We start from the raw sequence: 21,772 nt of genomic DNA, 5'->3' as shown, positions 1-21,772 counted from the left end.
GTCCAGAATGTTATGTCAGAGACGACGAAGATACCTGAGACAGTGTCAGAAGATCGAGAATAAGATCGAGTGGGGAAAACACCTAGGTCCAGAGGACGGGCACCTTGAAATCTTGGAATTCATGAAGCGGGAGCAGGAAAAAAACAGAACAGAACAAACAACATCGCAAGAGTCGTCGTGTTTAGCTTATTGAAATGCTACCGCGTCCAATGAGAAAAAAGCCAGCAGTAGTACCCAAGGAAAAACGTAGCCCAGTTGTCCAGTAGCACAATAGTATTTTTGCAGGCATCCTAAACGTCCAGTCGCATAGAAAGCAGAGAGCAACAAACGAAGATTCAACACAGTAAAGCTCAACCCCCGACCAAAGTATACAGACCTGCCTTTCCAAATCCCCGACCTCGACACAGGCAAATCGAAGAACCAAATCGCAATTGAAGCGCCTGTTAGAACCAGACACCAGGTCCAAAGTTGAAGACCGAGAAGCAGCACGAAAACCCATCCGTTTCGCCAGACAGACACCAATTCTTCACAATGCAAAGCAAAGAGTACAAGAGTGCATCAGACCGAGACGTCCAAGAACAAAATGCAAAAGCAACATCAGAGTTCGAGTTCAAGTTCAAGGTTACCATTCACTCTCTACAACCTTCGAATGTCACTCCTATTGGCTATCAAATGCACGTGCCATTCGTGTCCCAAAATCGCGTCGCGTCGCGTCATGTCATGTCGTGTCGCGTCTCCTCGTAGTCGTACAGTCATAGCCTCTCAGATCTCGAGGTCTCACTACAACAGCAGGCAAATCTCCCCTCTACACCGAAACACAGTTCATCATAAAACCTCACTCATCCTCCTACACCCACCCCATCCCTTGCCCATCCCAAAAAACCAAGCAATTACTACTAGAATGGAGACATCTCCCACCATTAGCAGAACTTCACCTAATCCGACTCCGTACTATGCTCAACCTCTACCGAAAAATGATATCCACGCCAGGGTTCATGCAAACTCGCCCATAGGCACTGGAAAACCTGCAATCATTTGGATAGACAGGAATATAGGTATTGACGCTCTCTTGACCCAATATCCCGTTTTACCTGAAGAGCTTCGTATGTGAATCGTTGAATGGCCCAGGGCTTGTTGAAGGCATCGAGGAAACGCCTGCTCCCGGGACTCAGTGGTGTTCTCCCATTCGCGACTGGCCTATACTGCTGCCCGTGGAACTCCACTTTAGTAGCCTTCGTAGCGCATGCGATACCAGCCTTCCTACTTTCCCATGGTCTTTACATGACACAGGTTTGCAACTTGCGTCTTCCAGGGTAACCGTGCCCTCAAAACAAGAATTTGAATAATAATAAAAATATCGCTGACGAAGTGCAACCGCTCCTAGCCTATACATTATATTTCTCAAAATACTACAGATCAACATGTTGAAAATCGGCGAAACAAAACTACCATCATAGTTTGTGCTTAATCTCCTTGCGCGCGATTCTCGAGAACTGGAGCGCAGGTATTCCACTCGCAAACCGTTCCGCTTGAGCTGTTCGCACACATCCAAGAGAGAGAACACATCAGTTCTTCGAAACGTTGCACACAATAGGGTAGCAGATGGAATATTTGAACCAGATACGCACCGTAGCTCTCGCGCAGATTCACAGCGTCCGGGTCGTTTTTCTCGTGCAGCCCTCGGCGGATAAGACTCCGCATCACCAACAGTGCGGTTGGGTCGAGTCCGGACAGCTCATCGAGGAGCAGTTTCCGCACTTCTGCGTGGAAGGACTCGGCGCTTTGGTTTGGGAATATTTTACTGTGATCATTGAGCACGAATAATAAGCATGTGTAAGTGATGTTGGAAAAAAAGGTGAGAGGATTTACTTGAGGAAACCGCAAGCTAGGAGCTCGTCGGCTGTCTTTTTCTTGCCCCAGATCAGAACCTCGTTGGCAACTGCTACTCCCACTGCGCATGTGTTTTAGCCTGGCCACAGCATAGAGAAAACAAAATAGGTGTGCTCACTTCGATTGACGAAGCTGACGCTAGCTCCTCCTTCAGCAACAATACCTAATCAAAAGAAAATTACAGGGAAAATGAGCGCAGGCGTCATTGGTTGGCACTTTAACGCACCAAGGAAAGTGAAAGGAACAGCCAGCCATACGCTCGGGAGGGCGTAGATGAAATCGAAGTAGCCGAGGAAGGCTGTAGTACCACAACAGTTCGTCTTCCGCACATAACATCATCTGACAACATTAAACCCCATACCAGCAGTTATACCTAGCGACCCCGTCAATGCCCGCACCGCGCTCCAGAAATTGCACAAGTTGACGTACCCATCACAGGCCCATTGAGAGCCGCTACCAGAATCTTGCTATGGGAGTAGAGCTATCGCAATGTCAATCACTGGATACGCGTGTAGAAGGTTGAGGTAATACTGCTTACCGCCTTGCCGCAGTCCGTCGTCGTGCTCACGACATTATTCTTCAGCGCCTTGCGCACGCTCCCGATGGAGTCTGCAGGATTGTTTCCCGAGCGCTTGACATCTGTGCCGCTACAAATTGACAATTCACCGTTCAGCGACAGTTGAACCGCAGGGTGTTGCGCAAGTACACGCAGAAAGAGATAGACGTACGCGCAGAACCATTTGCCAGTAGCTAACAATAACAATACAGGGATATGTATTAGTTAAAGAGAGCATGAATGCACGAGATTGGAAAGCGCACCTTGCCACACTGTGATGAGCACATCCTCATTCTTGTCAATCTCTCTCAACGCATTCGCGAACGCGTCGTAGTCTACGTGCACGAAATGGCGCACCACGAAAGCACCGAACGTCAGATAACCCTATTAAATAACTGGGTAGAGACACCAACTACAAACGCACCGTCAGTGGTGATGGCGTTAAGGCTCGCAGGTCGGTTGAGGGTGATAGTCGCGATGCGGTCCGAGATGTCGACGGTGATAGTGCTTCCCATTATGTTACCAATAGATATTTCGCTTCTTCTCAGCAGGTATCAACGTTCAATGTACAGAACCAACGTGCAGGCAATCAGCACCGCGTCCAGGTCGGCGTAGGGTAGCAAAGGGAAGCAAGAGGGGTTGCGGGTTAAAATCCAAAGGATGCATAACGGAATTTGGTGGGTGGGTCAGGACACCATCCGGCTCGGCAGCTTGCGTCCCCGAGGCTGTTTACTATTAATGATGCGGGGAGGCGCCAAGAATAGCGCAAATAGGGGTCATGGGACGAGAAAGTGAGAGAATGTGCATTCTTCTAGTGTTTTGAGAGACACTTAGGGAGGAGATTATTCAATTTAGTGTAAGCGCGTTTTAGTCAGGCTGTGTTGAGTTAGCCTGTTGATCATGTGATAGGAGCGCAGATGAAGTGCTCATTGAAGAGCCTGCCAGTGCATAGCACCTGCCACCAAGAAACACCAGAAAATGCGGAGAACATCTGATGTGTTCAACAAGATATTGTGATCAGATATACATTCCAGTGATAAGTATTGGCAAATGCTCTTCGAGACGGGACTATCACCGGATCACATTTCCAACGCCCGCCTTTCCCTCATTAAGTTGCCGTCTATTTTTAGCCACCGGATTGTCCAATGAATTGGCACTTACAGATTGAATTTTGGACTTTGAACGTAAGCTTTTAGACTTTTATTCAGTTGAAAATGAGGCTCAAGTGCCTTTTATTTCATCCAATCAACATCCATGTTTCCTGCGAAATGAGTATATATTTTCATCGTTTTGAATGTACATTTCTTGTAGTATCCTCTTCCCACTAACTGAGTCCTTGCTCTATAGCAAAAACAAAAACAAAAGGTAAGTACTCTAACCTCTCTGACTCATTCCGCTGTAAAGTACTCACAAACCAGGATATCATCCCAACTAACTATCATCACTCAACACGAAGTCTTCGTGACTAGCGGAATCGTGCTCGGGCACGCCGTGCCCGCGTTCGTAAAGATGAGCGCGCCATTAACGTTCTGCAAATCCAAATAAACATTTACTTTTCCAGTCCCATTACCAAACATCTTCAGCAAGCGGGTACTCACGCCATATAAACATCCAGGAGAAAATCCCGGGATCGCAGGGGTGTCGTAGCTGTTCAAAAAATGGTTAGTTTACATTCCAACGACAAGATCATTCTGTCGAATCAAAGACGAAAAAAGAAAGAAAGAAAAACGCACTTGCACTGCACGGTGTTCCCGCTCTCCTGGCGGACGAGCGTGAGCGTGCGCACGACACCGCTGAACGTGATTGTGGGCGCACAGACGGCGCATGTGACGGCTGCGGCGCCTGTGGCTAGCGAGAGCGCGGTGAGGAGGGCGGCGGCGGCGGTTGTAGTTCGGAACTGCATTATTACGGTGTTTGAGTTTGAGTTTGATAGCTAATTCTAGCTGAGACTGAGATGAGTTGAGTTGAGTGATGAAGCTGAAGCTGAGAAATGAGCAGGTTACTAGGTATCTGGACTGCAGATGCCTTGGACAATTATATGTGGAATGAGACCCTTTATATATCTGTACATGCACCGCAAAATCCAGAGCGATTCCGAGGATGCACATGGGTGATTCAGATGTACGCGTCAACGTACAATTAGAAAATCCATCTAGACCGAGATTCAGATAGTAATCAATAATCAATAATCAATAAATCCATGTTCGAATGTCCAATCTCGAAAGTTTGGGGTAAGCTAACGGGAAACTTCCGACTCAGGTACCAGTCCACATCCACGTCCACGTCCATCTTGTCGACGCTTCGGCTTCGCTGTCAAAAGAGATGTGTTCCGAGGCGTTTTTGTTGTCATTTTTAGTCGATGATCATATTATCATTATCATTACCATTGCATTTCCTTTGATTCCGAAGACATATGTCCATGTCCATGTCCATACGTGGGAGGGTACGTAGGCGTGGATGGATAGCAAACGGCATTGGATTGTACTATGTAGACGCGAGACGTGGGATAGATGCGCATATCATGTATATGTTTTCAACCGTCAACGTTGAACACAGGGGTGGGATAGAACGTAGAACGTAGAATGTGCATGCATGCATATGCGGAACGGAACTTGAGCCTTGAGATCTCCTCAGCTGAATCTTGCGTCTCTCAGATTTATGTGAAGCTAAGTTTGTCAGTTTATCTTGCGAGTTCGGTGTTTAGCGTTGTTCAACATTCAGGCCTTCAGGGATCACGTTCAGGTTTTGATTTAGACAAGTTCGCACTTTATACCGTCTCCTATCGTTCAAAGGCTACGGCGGACGCTTGGATATCACACCAGCATCTTGTCCATGCGAGCACCTGCGTATACAAATCGTCAATACTTCTTCCCTCACCGTGACAAGGCGCGAGCGAAGCGACGTACCAGTACCCATGACTTGACCCATCGGGATTCATGCATAAATCCATCACGCTCACGAACACGAGCTCTTCACAGCCAAAGGAACTTTCCCCGGGCACACCTTCTCCATATTCGAAAGTACAAGCGCGCCTGTAGAGTTCTGCGGTGTGGAATTCAATATGCCACAGAGTTACCACCGAATATCAACATGAGCAGGCTCTTTGAGTCCCTTTTGCATCTTTGGCTAAGGTCGGGACGGACTTGGAACTTACGTTGTACAGACATGCGGGTGTGAAACCTGGGATGGGAGGTGTACCATAGCTAAGTAGGCAGAGGGGGGACAAGGAGAGATCTTGGTCAGTTACATTCAAAGTTTGATTTCGATTCAGATTCAAGTTCGCAGTGGCATATACGATCCAAGGAACGCAACACGGAAGCGCCCGTTAAGATATTAAAAAGTAAATTAAAACACGCACTTGCACTGGACGAGGATGTCCCCGCTGCTTTGTTGCACGAGTGTCAGGGTCCTGAGTGTACCATCGTACGTGATTGTAGCTGGGCAAACGGCGCACGCTGCTGCTGCTGCTGCTGCACATGTCCAGAGAGACACCGTGGTGAGGGTGAGGGTGAAAGCTAGTGCTCCGAAGCGCATGGTTTGAGTTCAAAGTGGACTCAGGCAGACAGTATGGTGAAGAGTGAAATCGTTTACACTTTATGTAGGTGTACCAGTGGAGCTAGCCTCGTGGAGGAGGACGTATTAGGAGCCATATAACCCAGATTGAGATAGGAAGTTGCGCAGAATCAGCCCAGCCCTTCGAGGTAGTATCGGAAGCGTTCTGTACAGGTTCCATACGAGAAGCAGATGCTCGGTGAGATTCAATGACTGTACAATTTCTATATTGCGAGGAGGAGAAGGAGTACTAGTTAATTGACCGTCAATGGTCATTGCATCTCCTTTGATTGCAAGAGTCAAGGGATTTCCAGATGAGAGCGGCAGCGAAACAGCCGTAGAGATGAGACATCGTATATGCGCATATAAATTGCCGCTGAAGAGGATGCGAAATTTAAAGTCCGCGACGGCGGGGTGTCACGGGTGCGAGGACAACGTGCGTTTTCCCATGGTCTGGTTCCCCCAATGTTATACCACTATCGCCCACATTCTCCGTCGGTGTGCACCAATATAGCTCTGCCATCAAGCCTCCGGCTCCTCACCCACCTGCTCTAGACACCAGGGACTTTTGTGCTCACAGGTCGAAGATATAAACTGAACAATGCTCCTAAGCATCTTGAGCAGCACCCGGGCTCTTTCGGGGAACAGTCGCGCTCTGGGCAGCGCGCTCATCCTACATGCGCTGCGCGCAGGGGCAAGCCGTACCTACAGGCGAAGGTCTCGAGGCTCATATTACACAGAGAAGTACGTGATGCCGCTCACGCCCCCGACGCCGCTACGTGAGATGGACGTAGATCGCACGCACGCGCAATTCAATAACATATCGATGGAGTATGAGCGCCTGCAGGAAGAGAGTGGGATACTTGACGCTGCGATTAAGCGTCTTGAGGACGAGTGCGCTGCGGCGCAGGAGGAGCTGGACAAGTTCAGTCGTGAAGCGGAGGAGCGGCTGGCGCAGAAGGAGGAGAGGTTGGCGGAGGCGGCGAAGCATCGTAGAAAGTCGGTGGTGAAGGTGGAGGAGAGGGCAGCTGCTTCGCGGGACCGGAAGACAAAGACAGCGCTGAGGAAGCAGAAGCAGATGGTAGAGGCTGAGCTTCGGAGGACGCGCAAGAAAGCGGCGAAGCTGGCGGAGAAGGTCGGCAAACAACTGGAGAAAATCGAGAAGCGGCTGGCTGCTACGAGAAGAAAGGTGAATGAGCAGGATAAGGCGGTGGAGGAGCGGAGAAAGTGGATGAGAATGTCACGCCCACGCGCACCGCCTAGAAATCCGTTTTCCAACTATCTCCATGAACAGTCTGAGCCGCCAGCAATAGACGTCGTTCAAAGATGGCACGAGTTGTCCATGGAAGAGAAAGAGGTCCGTCCACTCCCTTCTTTCTTTTCTTCTCTCTTCTCACTTTCTCTCTCTAGCAATACCGCAACGACCCCATGGTCTTTCCATTACACAGAAAAGCGATGCGCGCCTGGTACAAGTCTCTCACCGTCGCAGAGAGGAGAACCCATAGACAGAATGTTGCACGTAAAGGCAGTAAAGGCACCATCAAGCCCCAGAGCGTGTATGTCCCTTTGCTCTCTTTACCACCCCATCCACTCAACCTTGCCCGTAGTTTTCTTCGAGAGATATGCCCAACTCTCAAACCCGATCCCCAAACTGGCCGTTCTTCCGTCTTTATCCAGGCGAGTAAACTATGGAAGGAGCTGAGCGCAGAAGAGAAAGCGGTAAGTCATCTCCCTTTTTCCTCACTCCTCGCGTTTTCACAATTTTCCGTCATATAGCGATACGCTGCCATAGCCAAAACAGAAAGCGAGGCAAGACGGGCAGCCATTCTCGCGGCGGAGGCAAAAGGCGCTAATTCAAACTGACCATTTTACTGCTGACTGAATGAATACCCAAATACCCAACACCAATTGTCACGTTTTCAACATTCACTTGTTATGTTTTCAAGCAATTTTTTATTATACTGGGTTGTAAATCATGAAAGTAGACAGTCGGAAGCAACTGTTCTACCAACAAGGAAACAAGAATTCTCGTTTTGTATCTCTGCGGAAGCAAAAATAAGAAAAACCACGCGTTATTTGCACATATTTAATTTCAAAGTTTTACTACCAAAAATAGAAATTTCAAGGCGGAACGAGTGACGGGAGTCTGGTTCTTGGACTGGCAGGTGGCGCGTAACCAACCGCCGCCCGGTCCCCATTCCAAAAGTTCAAACTCATACCGTCTCCAGCTCAACCCTCACACACACACTAACCCCCACCTTTTTTTATCCCGTCTTTTTTTTTACGTTTTTCGTCTTTTCGTTTTTTCTTTCGCGCTAATGTTGTACGCTGTCCTTCGGACGTCGTGGACGCGGACACGGGGTCCGTTGGCTGCGACGACGACGACGTTCCTAAGGCCTGTGGGCGTTTCGTCGTTGCTTGCTGGTGTTGCGGCTACAGCGACGCGCCGCACATTCTTGACTTCTGCCCGCGTCGACACGCCGGCGTCTTCGTCCTCCTCGAAGTCCTCGTCTGCACGCACTACCAGCAAGGACAAAACAGCAAAGGAGAAACCCAAAGCCAAGTCCGCTGAGGCGAAGGAGAAAGCTAAAGCTAAATCCGCAGAGGCGAAGGAGAAAGCGAAAGCTGCGAAGGAGAAAGCCAAAGCTGCGAAGGAGAAGGCTAAAGCGGCGAAGGAGAAAGCGAAAGCTGCGAAGCGGGAGCGCGCAGAGGCGCAGAGGGAGCGCAAGGAGGCGCGCAAGGAGGCGCAGAGGAAGAAGAAGGCAGAGAAGGCTGCTGCTGAGAAAGGTCAGTTGGTTTGATTTTTTTTGGGGGGTTGTGGGTTGTGGGTTGTGGGCTTGTTTGTTGGGATATGCACTGGGTTCTGGTTTAATCCTTTGGGATTTGGGGCGCCGTTCATCGTGCATTTTCGAGTTGTACCAGCTTTTGCTGGTTGTGGGTCTTATCTGTTGGCCTCGTCTTTCTTACACCTTATCCTCATTGCCCTTCCCTACTTCTCCGCAAACCATACAAATACTAACATTCCTTCTCCCCTCCATCCTTCTTTGCACCCAACCCAACCCAAACAAAACGTCAAAACTAAAACCATGCACCAAAAACCATACACCAAAAACCATACACCCAAAACCATACACCAAAAACCAAAAAACCATCTAGCGGCCAAACAAAACGCCAAAAACCCATTCCGCAAGCCCATGAACGCATTCAACAACTTCCTCCAGCAAGCGTTCAAAGACGCGACTCCGGAAGGCGGCAAGTATGTTGTCCCTGCTGGCTCGGATATGAGGACCGAGTTCGCCAAGGTTGCGCAGAAGTGGGCGTCGATGAGTGAGGAGGAGAAGCAGGTGTGTTTGCCTTTTTCTTTTTTCTTTTTATGTTTTTTTTGGGGGGAGGGGGGTTGTGTTGGTGTATTTTGCACTTGCACTTGGGTTGAATTGGGTTGGACGAGGATGCGAGAGGAATTTGTTTCTTTTATTTTATTTTATTTAATATGTATGAAATGATACTTGACACTGACCCTCCCCACTCCACTCCTCTCTTCCCTCCCTTTTCTCATATCCAATCCAACCACACACAGAAATACGCCGTCGACCCAAAGTCATTCCAAGAGTACCATGAGAAAGTAGCCGCGTGGCGCGCGACGCTTACGAATAAGGAACGTAAGATTCTTAAGTCGAAGTCGAAGTCGTCTGGGATTAGAGGTGTTAATTTGTACGTCGCCTTTCTTATTTTTCTTATTTTTTCTGGGGGGGTGGTTTTGTGGGATTTAGCTGACTGGTTCTTTTTGGTTTTTGGTTTTTGGTTTTTTTCGGAATTTTGATGGGTTTGAATGGGTACTTTGCGTGTGGGGATGTATTTACCGACAACGACACGACGACACGACGAAACGATGGACGCTGGACGATACACAGGTTCTTCAAAGATAACTTCCCCAAGTCGCTCGAGGGTACGACTTTCGCGGACGTCACGCGCGACCTGCGTGCGAAATACAACGCGCTTTCGGCTGAAGAGATAGCGGTACGTTGTCTTCGTCCTTCCTTTTTTCCGCTCCTAGATTTATTGAATGGTATGCTGATGAATTGGCTGTGGTACATTACTACTAGGTGTATGATGAGCGTGCGCGGGTGATTAATGATGCGAAGAAGGAGGAGAAGGCAAAGGCGAAAGCGGAGAGGAAGGCTGCTAAGGAGGCTGCTGCTGCTGCTGCTTCCGCTGCTTCTGCGTAAAAGGCAGGCAGGTGTAGTATGTATAAGCCTGGCAGGACGAGCCTAATTCCTGTTTCTTTTTTTGAGTTACATAATTTTTCTTGGTGAAAGAGATGTTGTGCTTAAAGCTCGTATAATCGACCGTTATTGTGATTTATACCTTGGAATTTGAACTTTTGAAAATTTGAGATTTGGTACTTGAAAGATACTGGGTGATATATCAATGGAGCCATTGGACGTTTTGGATGTGCTCTTGCAGAATTAGACGCCCGGTGTTCTTGCCGTTATATCAGCCTTTTTCAAGTCTGCGACTTTTGTCAGACTGTATCTCATGTAATAAGCAACTGTTTGTTTATTTAATTATCAAGGTATGGATATTCGGAGTCGGTGAGGGTAGTGGTGGACAAAGATTTGAAATGCGCATGCCCAAACAGGAGCTTTGAAACGAATGCTGCAGATATAGCTGTCGATCTAATCAGATAACATGACTTGCTAGATAACAGTATCTCGGAATCAGATGCGACATCCAATGCTCTTGAACTGGCAATCTATTGTCCAGACACCCCTCCCGAACACCGCCAGTCCACTGTAGCGTGTTATTGGATACAGGTGCGTATCCGCGTCGCAATCACTGGCTGAGCTTGAGGCAGAGTTGGAGATAAATCAATCATACATTGCCCCCACCTGCAACTTGTTCTCAGTGTCCTGCACTTCGTGTGGTGTGAGGGCTTGAGGTTTTCTCGAGTCCTTGTTTTCGATCCTCAAAAAAGGCCGTGCCCAACGAACTAACGCATGTTCGAAACACGCCTTTGATTCCAATTCGTGTGCAAAAACTAGAAGCATCAAAGCTCAAGACTATTTGTAAAAGGACTCCTGTTAGCAAGATATCTATATCCTCCTTTGACATATCTATATAGGCTATTAGTGTCAATAATCTGGCATTCCGGAAAGATAACAGATCCTGACCATCACCATGCGCCATCCAACACTCTCCCAATTGGAGGGCATCGTCCAGACACATCTGCCAGGACACAGCCAGACCACCGTGACGGGATTCACACAGCTCAAGAACATCGGATACAGGTGCGTGTCCGTGTCGACGACGATTGTGCACTGTAATTTAATCTACGCTACAGCTACACGCGCTCCATACGGACCTATATCCTCGATCTCGCGCCAGCGGGCTCTGCAAAGTCCACATGCTGCTGTTTCCTCACCATCGATGTCTCCCCGTCCTCTAATTCCGATTCCAACTCGCTCCCCACAATCCACAACCTCTTCAAACTCCTACACGATGCCTCGTCCTCGCTGCCCTTCCCCATCCCAATACCCATTCTCGACACAACTCTAACCACCCTCCCCTTCCCATTCATTCTTACCCCTCCTCCTCCTACTTCCAGCGGCACATACACCTCTGAAAACATCACCACCCTCGCACACGCACGCAGAACAGTTCTCAACGCCAACACCAAAGCAGACACTCTGCTAGATCTGCAGATAGGCGCGTTGCTGGGCCGCGCACATGCACTCGTGCAGAACGACTTTTTCGGGCCTGTTACCATTACACCTGAGGCCAACGCTGCTACTACATCCAGTATACCAGAGCCGACGGAGCCAGGGCAGACGTACAGCTGGCAAGAAACATTCACGCACCTCCTCGAGTCTCTCTTATCCGCGTTCGAACTTGCGTCCGAGTCCGAGTCCGAGTCCGAGTCGGCACTCGACATCCCATATACCCAGATCCGCGCGCACCTCTCGCGCGCCATCGGATTCTTTCTCTTCGACGACGCGGATACACCCTCGCTTGTATGGTTCTCCGGGTTCGAAGAGGATATTCTGTTACTCACTTCGCGTGCCGCACTAGATTCAGATGCAGAGATGAATGTTAGTATAGCAGCTATCCTCCCGTCCATGTTCACCCATGCGCTCTGGGCCGACCCGCTCCTTGAGTCGTTTTTTCTCCCTTCACCCAATCGCCCCTCCCAAGCTCTAAATGAAGCGTATCTTTCGTCTGGCGGCAAACACCTTCTTCTATTCCCCCGCCAGCGCACGAAGCGTATATGGTATTCCCTGTTTTTGGGTCTTGTTGTGCTGCGCGAGTGGTGTTTTGGTGCAGCTCAGGGAAGTGTGAAAAGAGGGACGGAAGATGAAGGCGGAGATGAAGACAAAAACGAAGAAAGTGAAAATGAAAATGAGACAATTAAACAGTGGGCGCTAAAATTGGTTCTCGAGTCCACTAAAGCGCTCGAGAGCGCACCTTGTTATTGATATATTGGGTAGTTAGTTAGTTAGTTACAGATCTCTGAAATTAAATGCTACGGGCATGCTATGTGTACCTCAAAATCAGAGTTTACAGATCTTTCTCTTGCTTGAACTTGCACCACTTCACCTTCACGTCCATAGGGCTAGATGGAAACCTCCCACTCATCAATGCGTCGACGACGGTCAGACTGTATTTGGGCGTCTATTGTCCTCGTATCAGGAACTATGAAAAGGCGCCTGTCATCGCGCGCTGATAGCTGACAACTCAAGTCATCATGCATCACACCACATGATAAGGAAGACAGGAATGTAGTTGATCATTAGATAAATAAGTTGCAGGAAGCTTCAGTTTTTGCACACAGATTGAAAAAATCAAGGACGCGTATCGAACGTGAATCAAGATCTGTTCAGTTCTTTAGGCACAACCTTTTTGAGGATCCGATCTGGTTAAAACGCAAAAACTGGAGCTACGTGACTCAGGTTTGCGAACAAATCCGAGTCCTCATGATACACGACACCACACCCGTCAGTAGATGTTAGATTGATAACATAACGGCCCTGTGGACTTGTCCGAAAGGACGCTGAGAACAGTTGTGGGTGGATGCATACGCATGACGCGTGTGGTGTCTGGGTACATGGGGTGGTTTGCCTTTTTGTCATTTCAGTCGAGTCGTTCCATGGGTGAAAGAAGACTCCGATTGGAGATACTGGAGTCCTTGGGTCTCGACGGTCAAACACCACAACCGGCCAAAGAGAGGATAATCTGGTGAATGATACCATAGCCGGGCATCCAGAAGCCAAGGCCATGCTTGGTGGTGGCGGTGGCCAAAAAGTCGTAGACCTCCTTGTCGATAGAGATAGCACGAGCGAGACGGAATGCAGAAATTTATGCAAAACAACCACGTGAATGCAGCAAAAGGGCTGTCTGAGCTCCATGGAATAGAATGCAGAATCGATAGAGAATGTCGCTAGCAAAGAAGAACAAGGAAAAACCTAAGCGATAATCTTAACCAGAAGAGGACGCAGAACCCAAGACCGAGAATCAAAACTTAGCGAATGGGCGAGTTGAAATGGTCCTGAACACTTTCGTGTCGGGAGGATGTATATCCCTGTCCACAGAAATGCGCAAAATTCCCCTCACTTTGTCTTGCTGTCTTCGAAGGAGAATATGAACCACAGTCAACAGAGGATTGGGATCCGGTTCTTCCTTCCTGAAATTAGGTGGAAGAGAAAATCTCGAAGCCATTTTTTTATTCCTTCGCCATCAAGCACCGCCGTGGTTGGTTGGGAAGGGACTTCGTCCTTTTCTTTGAAGATATCCAGACTAACCACAGCGCTGTCGAAACTGGCGTCAGGCGAGCTGTCCCCGGCATCTATGTCGCCACCCGATACCTCAGGCACCTTATCCCATGGGTACGGTGAAAGTCCCGACGCGGGGACCGGTGAGGAAAACGAATCCTCAAGCGCAATAACAGTCTCTAGTAACTCCTGCTTATATGCGGCCAAAATAGCGTTCCCAAGTCCAGTGCGTGGTCCGGGGACCATACCTACGCGACGCGCACGCGGGTTGACAATGTCCTCGAAGAGCTTATTGACCAGGCGCATATCGAGGTAATCATCATCTTGTGTATGCCCGCCAGAGCAAGGGTCCTCCGCCACGTCTTCTTTTGAGCCTACCTCAGTCGCAAGGGTAGTAGGTTCAAGCTTTTCCTCAGAAGGCACCGCCAAATCAGACTCCGTGTCGCTTTTGGGGAATCTAATACTTTCACCATCCTTCTTTTCAGAGTCTCCAGAAAGTACGCTGAGCGAGAACGAAGAAGGTGTTGAAGGGGAGCTTGAGTATTCTGATGGTGATGACTCGCCAGAACTCGTCCTTTTCATGGTAAAAACTGAAGAGCGCTTCGAATCCTCGTCAGATTCAGACATCGCCAACAACGCCTCGAAGGCCTCCTCTTTTGACATTGGTGGAGAAGGCTTTTCAACAGCTGTGGAAGATGGAAGAGGTGTCCGATGAGTCCATCTTACGATAACGCTATTATGAAGTACACACCGGAATGGAGATCTTGCTCTGACCTCGCACTGGAAGAACTTTCCTCATGCTGTTGAGCATCAGCAGTTGGAAGATTTCACTGCTGAAATTGGACTCTTCTTTACCTTTCATGGAATGAACACCCAGGCGTTTTGAAGGACGAGCGAACAGTTTCGAGAGCGAAGATGTGCCCATGGTGGAAAGGATTGAGAATAGAAGATCTGCCATGAAAAACCCGCTGAAGATGAAACTAATAGGAAGAAGAAGAATGAATGCATTGGGAAAAATAATTGGGGATCACACTCATCCAGAAAACGATCGAGATCGAAAAGCAAAAAATGTGACAGTCAGGTAGGGAATCCGAATCATCTAAACAGAACTCTAAAAATCGATGATAATGCAGCTAACTGGAAGCAAGTTGATAAAAATGGGCGATAGAAACGATCATGATCCATATTGTGGAAGAACACGAAGAGCACAACCAACAGTGCGACTTGATGACAGAAAGGGCGTACAAAAGCATGATCAGGGGCCTTCCTAGTTCTCACGGCTTTAAAAGGGGTTAAAGTCTAATGAGTTCTTGTCCTCTAGCAGCAAACTTAGGTTCAAACATTTATTAGATTTTCAAAGCAGAATATATTAGAAGATGGAGAGTATATGTTGGTACATAGGTATAAAATATAAAAATTATATGTGAAGATTCAAAAGAAGATTTAGAAGCGAGTAGATGATAAAAAGATGAATGTAAAGCAGAGATATGTGATGGTTTAAATTGAAGGAAATAAATTAGAAGATAATAAGAATAAGAGACTAAAAGAAAATATATAAAGATATATGAAATAAATTGAGTTGATAATAAGAAATAAAGATGGAAGAAATATTTGAAAGAAATGGTAGTGTGTAGCAATGAAGCACGAAAATGGCAAAGTAGCATGTAAATGCAAAAATTGTCCGATGAAGCATGAAGAGGAGAACGAAGAGAACAAGATAAAAGCAACAACAAAGAAATACGAGTAACATCGAAAACAAGAAATTGTTGAACAAAGAGAGAATAACAAAAAATGAACGAAGACAGCAAGAACAAAAGCAGAAGTAGCCCCGAGGCAATAGATTGTGGAAGCCAGGCGAAAAGCCAACGAGCGAGCCAGAGCGGGTAGACAGTATGCGCATCGTAAAGGTAGTGTATAGTGATGTGTGATGGCATGTCAAAGGTGGCCGTCTATGATTGGCGAGAAGACTAATAGCCTGGCTCTTGATTGGTCGTAACGGTGTGGTCATGACGGTTGTAAAACCGTGGAGGTCGTAAAAGGTCGTAACGGTTGTGCAACCGTGAGGGTCGTAAAATGTCGTGACGGTTGTGTAACCGTGGAGGTCGTAAAAGTCGTAAAAGGTCGTGAAAGGTCGTAACGGTTGTGAAACCGTGAGGCTCGTAAAAGGTCGTAAAGGTCGTGACGGTTGTGTAACCGTGGAGGTCGTAAAAGGTCGTGACGGTCGTAAAACCGTGAAGGTCGTAAAATGTCGTAAAGGTCATGACGGTTGTAAAACCGTGGAGGTCGTAAAAGGTCGTGAAGGTCGTAAATGCCGAGAAAGTTGATAGAGGTCTATCTCGAACATTGCAGAGAAGTTTGAGCCAGCGATTGTCTAGGGCTCCGGAGAAGGACGGAGAAGGACGGTAGCGTCCAGGTGTTCGGTCCAATGGCGTATGATGATGGCAACGAGTAATTTGCAGCGGCAGATATAAAGGCAAGGCGAGGCTGGAGGTTGGCGCATCCGGAATGGGCAACTGGTTTGGGAGGTATCCGGGCAATCATCCCGGCGCAAGAGTAGAAGGAAACAGCACTCGTCAGCACTGCGCCCCCTATCCCATGCAACCGGACACCGCAGCCACACAATGAAAACGAGAGCACTCGTCAGCGCTCCCGACTCCATATGCGGCTGCGATGTGGCTCAGAAATTGTCCCGTCAGACAACTCCTTCACCTGATGAAAGGAGGAACACAAGGATGCCCGTCGGCTGTGTGTTCCCTAACCCGGATATTGTTTCCAGTGCTGGGCGGTATGGCCTGTGCCCAGGGTAGAGTATGCCTAAGAAGCCTCAGCTGAGAAATCTGAAAAAGTATGATCAGAAAGGAGAGTAATGTTGAAGATAACTAGGACTCACCTGCTGAAACTGCGAGCGTTGTTAACCAATGGTGCCAAGGAGCGAGAACTTTGTCAGTGAAATCCGAACGCGAGTCACTGAGCAGGCGAACGACTTCGAGGATGTAATGAAGTCATCGGCCATGAAGAACGACGATAAATGGACATCGTCGAAATGTATAGAAGACCTTAGAACTGAAGTTAGATACAGTAAACGATTTAAATGCGCATAAATCGTACGAAAGATTAAGAGAAATAGTCATGACAAATGCACACGACACTTCCATAAAGATGTATAAAGGACCTGTCAACAGCGACAATTGAGATGAGAGAGAGTAGACGAAAAGGGATGTGCAAAGCTTACCATATCTAATAGAGTATAAATTTGATGCAGATTATTCGGATTACGCCCAGATATGAAGGGCGAAGATCCTGGTAAGAGTCAGAACAGGTGTAGAGAACAATGGCGGTGTGAAACTCACCAGACATTACGAGTATATTTGTCTAAAATTTGATAAAGACGCCCATATATGAAGGGCGAAAATCCTAAGAAGAGAGTCAAAACAGGTGAGGCACAGTTACAACGTGGAACTCACCAGATATTACGAGTATATTTGTCTAAAATGTGATGCAAATTGTTTGGATTTACGCCCATATTTGAAGGGCGAAAATCCTGAGAAAAAGAGTTAGGACAGGTGAGGCACAGATACAACGTGTAACTCACCAGATATTACGAGTATATTTGTCTAAAACTTGATGCAGATTATTCGGATTTACGCCCATATATGAAGGGCAAAAATCCTAAGAAAAAGAGTTAGGACAGGTGTGTAATACAGTTGCAGTGTGAAACTCGCCAGATATTAAGAGGATATATGTCTAAAATTTGATATAGATTGTTGAACTTATGCCCATATATGAAGGGCGAAAATCCTAAAAAAATAAAAGTCAGAAAGGTTGCAAGATATAGTTGCAGTGTGCGAAAACTCACCAGATATATGATGACCGTCACCAAGATGAACGGCATATTAAGGGAGACAGAAAAAGAAAAAGATACAGATCAAGAAAAAATACAAAATAAAAAGAGAAAAAAGAGAGAGAGAAAAAGAAACAAGACACAATAAACGAGACAAAAATCGAGATAGAAAAAAGAGACAAAAAGAGATACAAGAGACGAGAGACGAGACAGAGAGAGACAGAGACGAGAAAAAAAGACGAGAGACAGAAACCAGAGTCGATACAAATCCAGAGATGAGAGAGAGAAAAAGAGAGAGAGAGAGAGAGAGCCAGAATAATATGCAAATACCAGCGAAGATGCCAGCAGAATATAGTGTTCATCGCTCATGCTCCGAGTCGTATGCATCGCGATTGCTCTTATGCAAGGGCAGTAACAAAGGTCGAATACCAGGTGCAGGTGTAGATCGCGACTCGTATAGCGTACCAAAGCGACGGCGAGCAAGAGCTTCTCGTCGTGATGCCAGTACTGGAATTCGAGAAGGTGGAACTTTCCTGGTAGTGGAAAGCGGTGCATCCGTCTCGACAACAGGCGAAGCTGAAGCAATGCGAGGCTTATTGGTCGTAGAGTACGCCTCTTCCAAGTTCAGAATACTTCGCACGAGAACGCCAGGTTGTTCCCCAGTGCTGGTCGATGTTCCCTCGCATTGGACCCGTTGACGAGTGCCACGAATATCGACCCGACGAGTAGGAACTCCCTTGGCATAAGGAAGCGAGGTTGGAACCACAGCAAGCTTGGGTGAAGAAGTCACAAGTTTGATAGGGGAACCGAGAACAGGTACCTCTTCAATGACATCAACGATTTCTTTGACTTCTTCCTTCACCTCCTCCTTTGGCAGGTCCCCAGCTTGTTGAACCTCGACCGGAGTAGTAGGAGAGGAAGAGTACTCCGAAGGAATAGAATCCACAAGAGGAGACAAGTCGCCATTCGAGGATCTATCGACAACCTCGCTGACTGTAGAAGAATCAACAACAGACGAACCAACAACTTCCGAGGTCTTCCCAACGGCAACACGACGAGTAAGATATTGTGTCTTGATGAAATTGCCGACTAGAAGCCACAAGACATCAGCAGCTGAAGTTGCGGAGGCATGAAAAGAAAGAGGAGAGAGACAGAGACAGAATGTGATAACAGGGGTACTCACTGGTATCATCCTCCAGAAGAGGAATGGACCCGAAGGTGCAAACTTTGAAATCGGCATCCTTGGAGAAAGATCCAAGGACGATGAGGTCATCTTCAAACGAAGCGACCTCGGAGACAGTGTTATCTATTGAAACGTCAACAACAAAAGTAGTATGAAAGAAAGAGACATTACTCACTGTTATTTTCATCGAAAAGAATTGTTCCATATGCAACAACTTTGGAGGTAACAGCCACTCGCACCTCAAGAGAACAACGAACAGCTACCTCATTCTCAACAGCAGCGGCAACCTCAGAGACGACATCTTCTACATCACCAGGATGCGAAGATTCTATGGGTACAAAAGTCAACCAAAGGTAGACATCAGTGAAACAAAGATAAAAGACGTACCGTCTGAAAAAAAGTCGCGTTCCTTGTAGCTTTCGCCCTCGCTGGAGTCATCGCGGAGAAGGCTAAGGCCAACAAGCACTGCATCGAAAGAGGTATAAGCACGCTTGCGGCGTTCTTCGTCGACCTCGACGTGATCGACGACCTTGGACTGAACATCGACGACAGCTGACTCCTCGACGACAACAGGTTCCTCGACGACAGGTTCCTCGACGACAGGCTCCTCGACGGCGACAGGCTCCTCGACGACAGGCTCCTCGACGACCACGACGGCAGGCTCCTCAACACCGACAGGTTCTTCGACCACGGCAGGCTTGACAACATCTTCAACCTCAACACCCGTCGCAGCTTCACAAGCTGGGATATAATCGACGGGAAGCACAAATCGTGCGTGACGCCTCTTCCTCTGAGCAACGTTCGCAGTGTCGACCTCGGCAACCTCAAGGACGTTGGTGGCCACAGCAGCGTCCTTGCCGTTGTCGAGGTCGTCCACAGCAGCTGGCTCATTGTCGGGGGCGAAAACAATCGGTTGGACGATGCGTGCATGACGTCTGGATTTCTGAACGGTGTTGGCAGGTGCGACCTCGGCGACCTCGACGACATCGACAGCCTCGGGAGTGGTCGAGCTTTCAACAACGACGGGCTTGACTGGCTCCTCGACCTTGACGACGGGGGCGTCGGCGACCTCGGCGGGAGCATCGACAGCCTTGGGTTGAGCGATGCGCGCCTGACGCCTAAACTTCCTGTCGTAGGGGTAGGTGGGCACAGGTGGCAGAGGAATGTTCGGAGGAGAGCTGGCATCGTGCTCGACGAGGGGCTTGGGTGGTGGGCGCGGGGGGTAGACGAAGGGGTGCGCGATCCTCACTTCGCTCCTTGCGTTTGGGTCGAAAGTCGGGTCGATAGGCATAGGAGGCAAGGGGATCTTGGGACGAGTGCTAACCTCCTTCTCGACGTCGGCGGCCTTGACTGCACCAGGCTTGTGGTCAGGGTTGATGGCCCCAGGGTACATGATACGCGCCTGGCGCTTGGCCTTGTTCTGCGCGTCGCTGGGAGGAGGACGATCTCCTTGCGTTTTGAGCTGATGAAGATAGGCCCGCTCGATGATGCTGAACTTGTCGACCGACCCATCTTGAATCTTGGGCTGAATAACGCGAGCAGTGCGGTTCCTGTTCCCGCCAGCGTTGGCGTTGGCGGGGTTCATCGCCTCTGGAACGACCCTCTCAGTGCGTTCCCTGGCCTCCTGGACGATGTCGACGGATCCATTGACCTCGCCCATAGCAGCTGGGGCCTGAACCTTGGGCTGAATGATCTGAGCCTGACGGTTCCTGCGCCCGGCGACGTGGGCAGGGGCTGGCGCAGCGATGGGCACCGCAACCGATTGGGCGGGGAGCCCCATGGGCTCGAAGATGAACTCGCCCGTGGCAGTAACTTCGCTCTTGTGCTTTTGGTCGTAGAAGCTTTCGTCCTCGCCGACGTTCTCAACCGTGTGGGCTCTTCCCGACGCGCAGGGAACGGTCTTCTTCAAGATACCGAGGACTAAAAATGAACGCGTCAGAACACGCTCGAACACGCTCCAGAGCCTTGGCGAGGATGAGATGAGATACATACAGACACGGCGGGCCTTGCCCTTCTTCTTCTTGGGCTTGGTCGCGTCGTTGGCAGAACCAACGGCGCCGGGCGAGATGCCCATAACCTCGGCGACGACATCGCCTTTGGTAGACTTGCGCTTGAAGAGCTTCATGATGTTCGTGATATTCGTAAAGAGGTATCGCAGAAAATAACAAGAGGGTATACAGTAGAGTCTTTCCTTCGGTGAGAGACTGAAGAGAAGGAAGGAAAGAGAGGAAGTAAAGAGAGGGTAGGATTATATACACCACGCCCGGGCGAGCTTGTATACGATCGATCGAGGGGGAACTAACATCCCCACACAAACGTATACGCGTCGCGTCCAGAATGTTATGTCAGAGACGACGAAGATACCTGAGACAGTGTCAGAAGATCGAGAATAAGATCGAGTGGGGAAAACACCTAGGTCCAGAGAACGGGCACCTTGAAATATTGGAATTCCTGGAGCGGGAGCAGCGAAAAACACAGAACAGCACAAACAACATCGCAAGAGTCGTCGTGTTTAGTTCATTAAACGATGCCAAGTCCAATGCAAAAAAAGACAGCAGCACCCAAGGAAAACATAGTCCAGTTATCCAGTAGCACGGTAGTATTTTTGCAGGCATCCTAAACGTCCACGTCCAGTCGCATAGAAAGCAGAGCGCAGCAAACGAAGATTCAACACAGTAAAGCTCAACCAAAGTATACAAATCTGCCCTTCCGAATCCCCGATCTCGACACACTCAAATCGAAGAATCAAATGGCAATTGAAGCACTTGTTAGAACCAGACACCAGATCCAAAGTTGAAGACCAAGAAGCAGCACGAAAAAACCCATCCATTTCGCCAGCAGTCACCAATCCTTCAAAATCCAAAAGCAAAGCAAAGAGTGCAAGAGTGCATCAGACCAAAACGTCCAAGGACAAAATTCAAAAGCAACGTCAAAGTTCCAGTTCAAGTTTGGTTCGATCAAGGTTGCCATTCGCCCTCTATGAA

General features: G+C 48.4%; 7 protein-coding genes across 7 annotated transcripts; 3 read left to right on the top strand and 4 right to left on the bottom strand.

The window, feature by feature from the left end:
- Window positions 1-1,451: 1,451 nt before the first annotated feature.
- On the bottom strand, window positions 1,452-2,961 carry JR316_0011564 (3,2-trans-enoyl-CoA isomerase; the record flags this gene model as incomplete). Its single annotated transcript, XM_047897213.1, has 10 exons — window positions 1,452-1,534; window positions 1,629-1,801; window positions 1,870-1,951; window positions 2,009-2,053; window positions 2,117-2,188; window positions 2,320-2,371; window positions 2,429-2,537; window positions 2,619-2,640; window positions 2,710-2,781; window positions 2,871-2,961. 10 exons carry the CDS (start codon window positions 2,959-2,961, stop codon window positions 1,452-1,454), a joined length of 801 nt encoding a protein of 266 aa, XP_047743622.1.
- A 930-nt stretch (window positions 2,962-3,891) lies between these two features.
- On the bottom strand, window positions 3,892-4,349 carry JR316_0011563 (uncharacterized protein; the record flags this gene model as incomplete). The annotated part of the gene is made up of 2 exons (XM_047897212.1): window positions 3,892-4,093; window positions 4,180-4,349. The coding sequence occupies 2 exons, from the start codon at window positions 4,347-4,349 to the stop codon at window positions 3,892-3,894; spliced, it is 372 nt and encodes a 123-aa protein (XP_047743621.1).
- A 2,250-nt stretch (window positions 4,350-6,599) lies between these two features.
- JR316_0011562 (uncharacterized protein) lies at window positions 6,600-7,861 on the top strand (the record flags this gene model as incomplete). Its single annotated transcript, XM_047897211.1, has 4 exons — window positions 6,600-7,355; window positions 7,409-7,554; window positions 7,606-7,717; window positions 7,775-7,861. 4 exons carry the CDS (start codon window positions 6,600-6,602, stop codon window positions 7,859-7,861), a joined length of 1,101 nt encoding a protein of 366 aa, XP_047743620.1.
- A 455-nt stretch (window positions 7,862-8,316) lies between these two features.
- Window positions 8,317-10,224, top strand: JR316_0011561 (uncharacterized protein; the record flags this gene model as incomplete). Its single annotated transcript, XM_047897210.1, has 5 exons — window positions 8,317-8,785; window positions 9,155-9,342; window positions 9,576-9,709; window positions 9,910-10,015; window positions 10,102-10,224. 5 exons carry the CDS (start codon window positions 8,317-8,319, stop codon window positions 10,222-10,224), a joined length of 1,020 nt encoding a protein of 339 aa, XP_047743619.1.
- A 952-nt stretch (window positions 10,225-11,176) lies between these two features.
- JR316_0011560 (uncharacterized protein) lies at window positions 11,177-12,471 on the top strand (the record flags this gene model as incomplete). Its single annotated transcript, XM_047897209.1, has 2 exons — window positions 11,177-11,286; window positions 11,340-12,471. The coding sequence occupies 2 exons, from the start codon at window positions 11,177-11,179 to the stop codon at window positions 12,469-12,471; spliced, it is 1,242 nt and encodes a 413-aa protein (XP_047743618.1).
- A 1,043-nt stretch (window positions 12,472-13,514) lies between these two features.
- On the bottom strand, window positions 13,515-14,689 carry JR316_0011559 (uncharacterized protein; the record flags this gene model as incomplete). The annotated part of the gene is made up of 3 exons (XM_047897208.1): window positions 13,515-13,676; window positions 13,738-14,450; window positions 14,512-14,689. The coding sequence occupies 3 exons, from the start codon at window positions 14,687-14,689 to the stop codon at window positions 13,515-13,517; spliced, it is 1,053 nt and encodes a 350-aa protein (XP_047743617.1).
- A 3,274-nt stretch (window positions 14,690-17,963) lies between these two features.
- On the bottom strand, window positions 17,964-20,913 carry JR316_0011558 (uncharacterized protein; the record flags this gene model as incomplete). The annotated part of the gene is made up of 4 exons (XM_047897207.1): window positions 17,964-18,718; window positions 18,789-18,911; window positions 18,964-19,116; window positions 19,176-20,913. The coding sequence occupies 4 exons, from the start codon at window positions 20,911-20,913 to the stop codon at window positions 17,964-17,966; spliced, it is 2,769 nt and encodes a 922-aa protein (XP_047743616.1).
- Window positions 20,914-21,772: the final 859 nt, after the last annotated feature.

Source organism: Psilocybe cubensis, chromosome 11 (assembly GCF_017499595.1).
Source record: "Psilocybe cubensis strain MGC-MH-2018 chromosome 11, whole genome shotgun sequence".
NCBI classification, from domain to species: Eukaryota; Fungi; Basidiomycota; class Agaricomycetes; order Agaricales; family Agrocybaceae; genus Psilocybe; species Psilocybe cubensis.
This window is presented reverse-complemented; position numbering and strand designations above follow the sequence as displayed.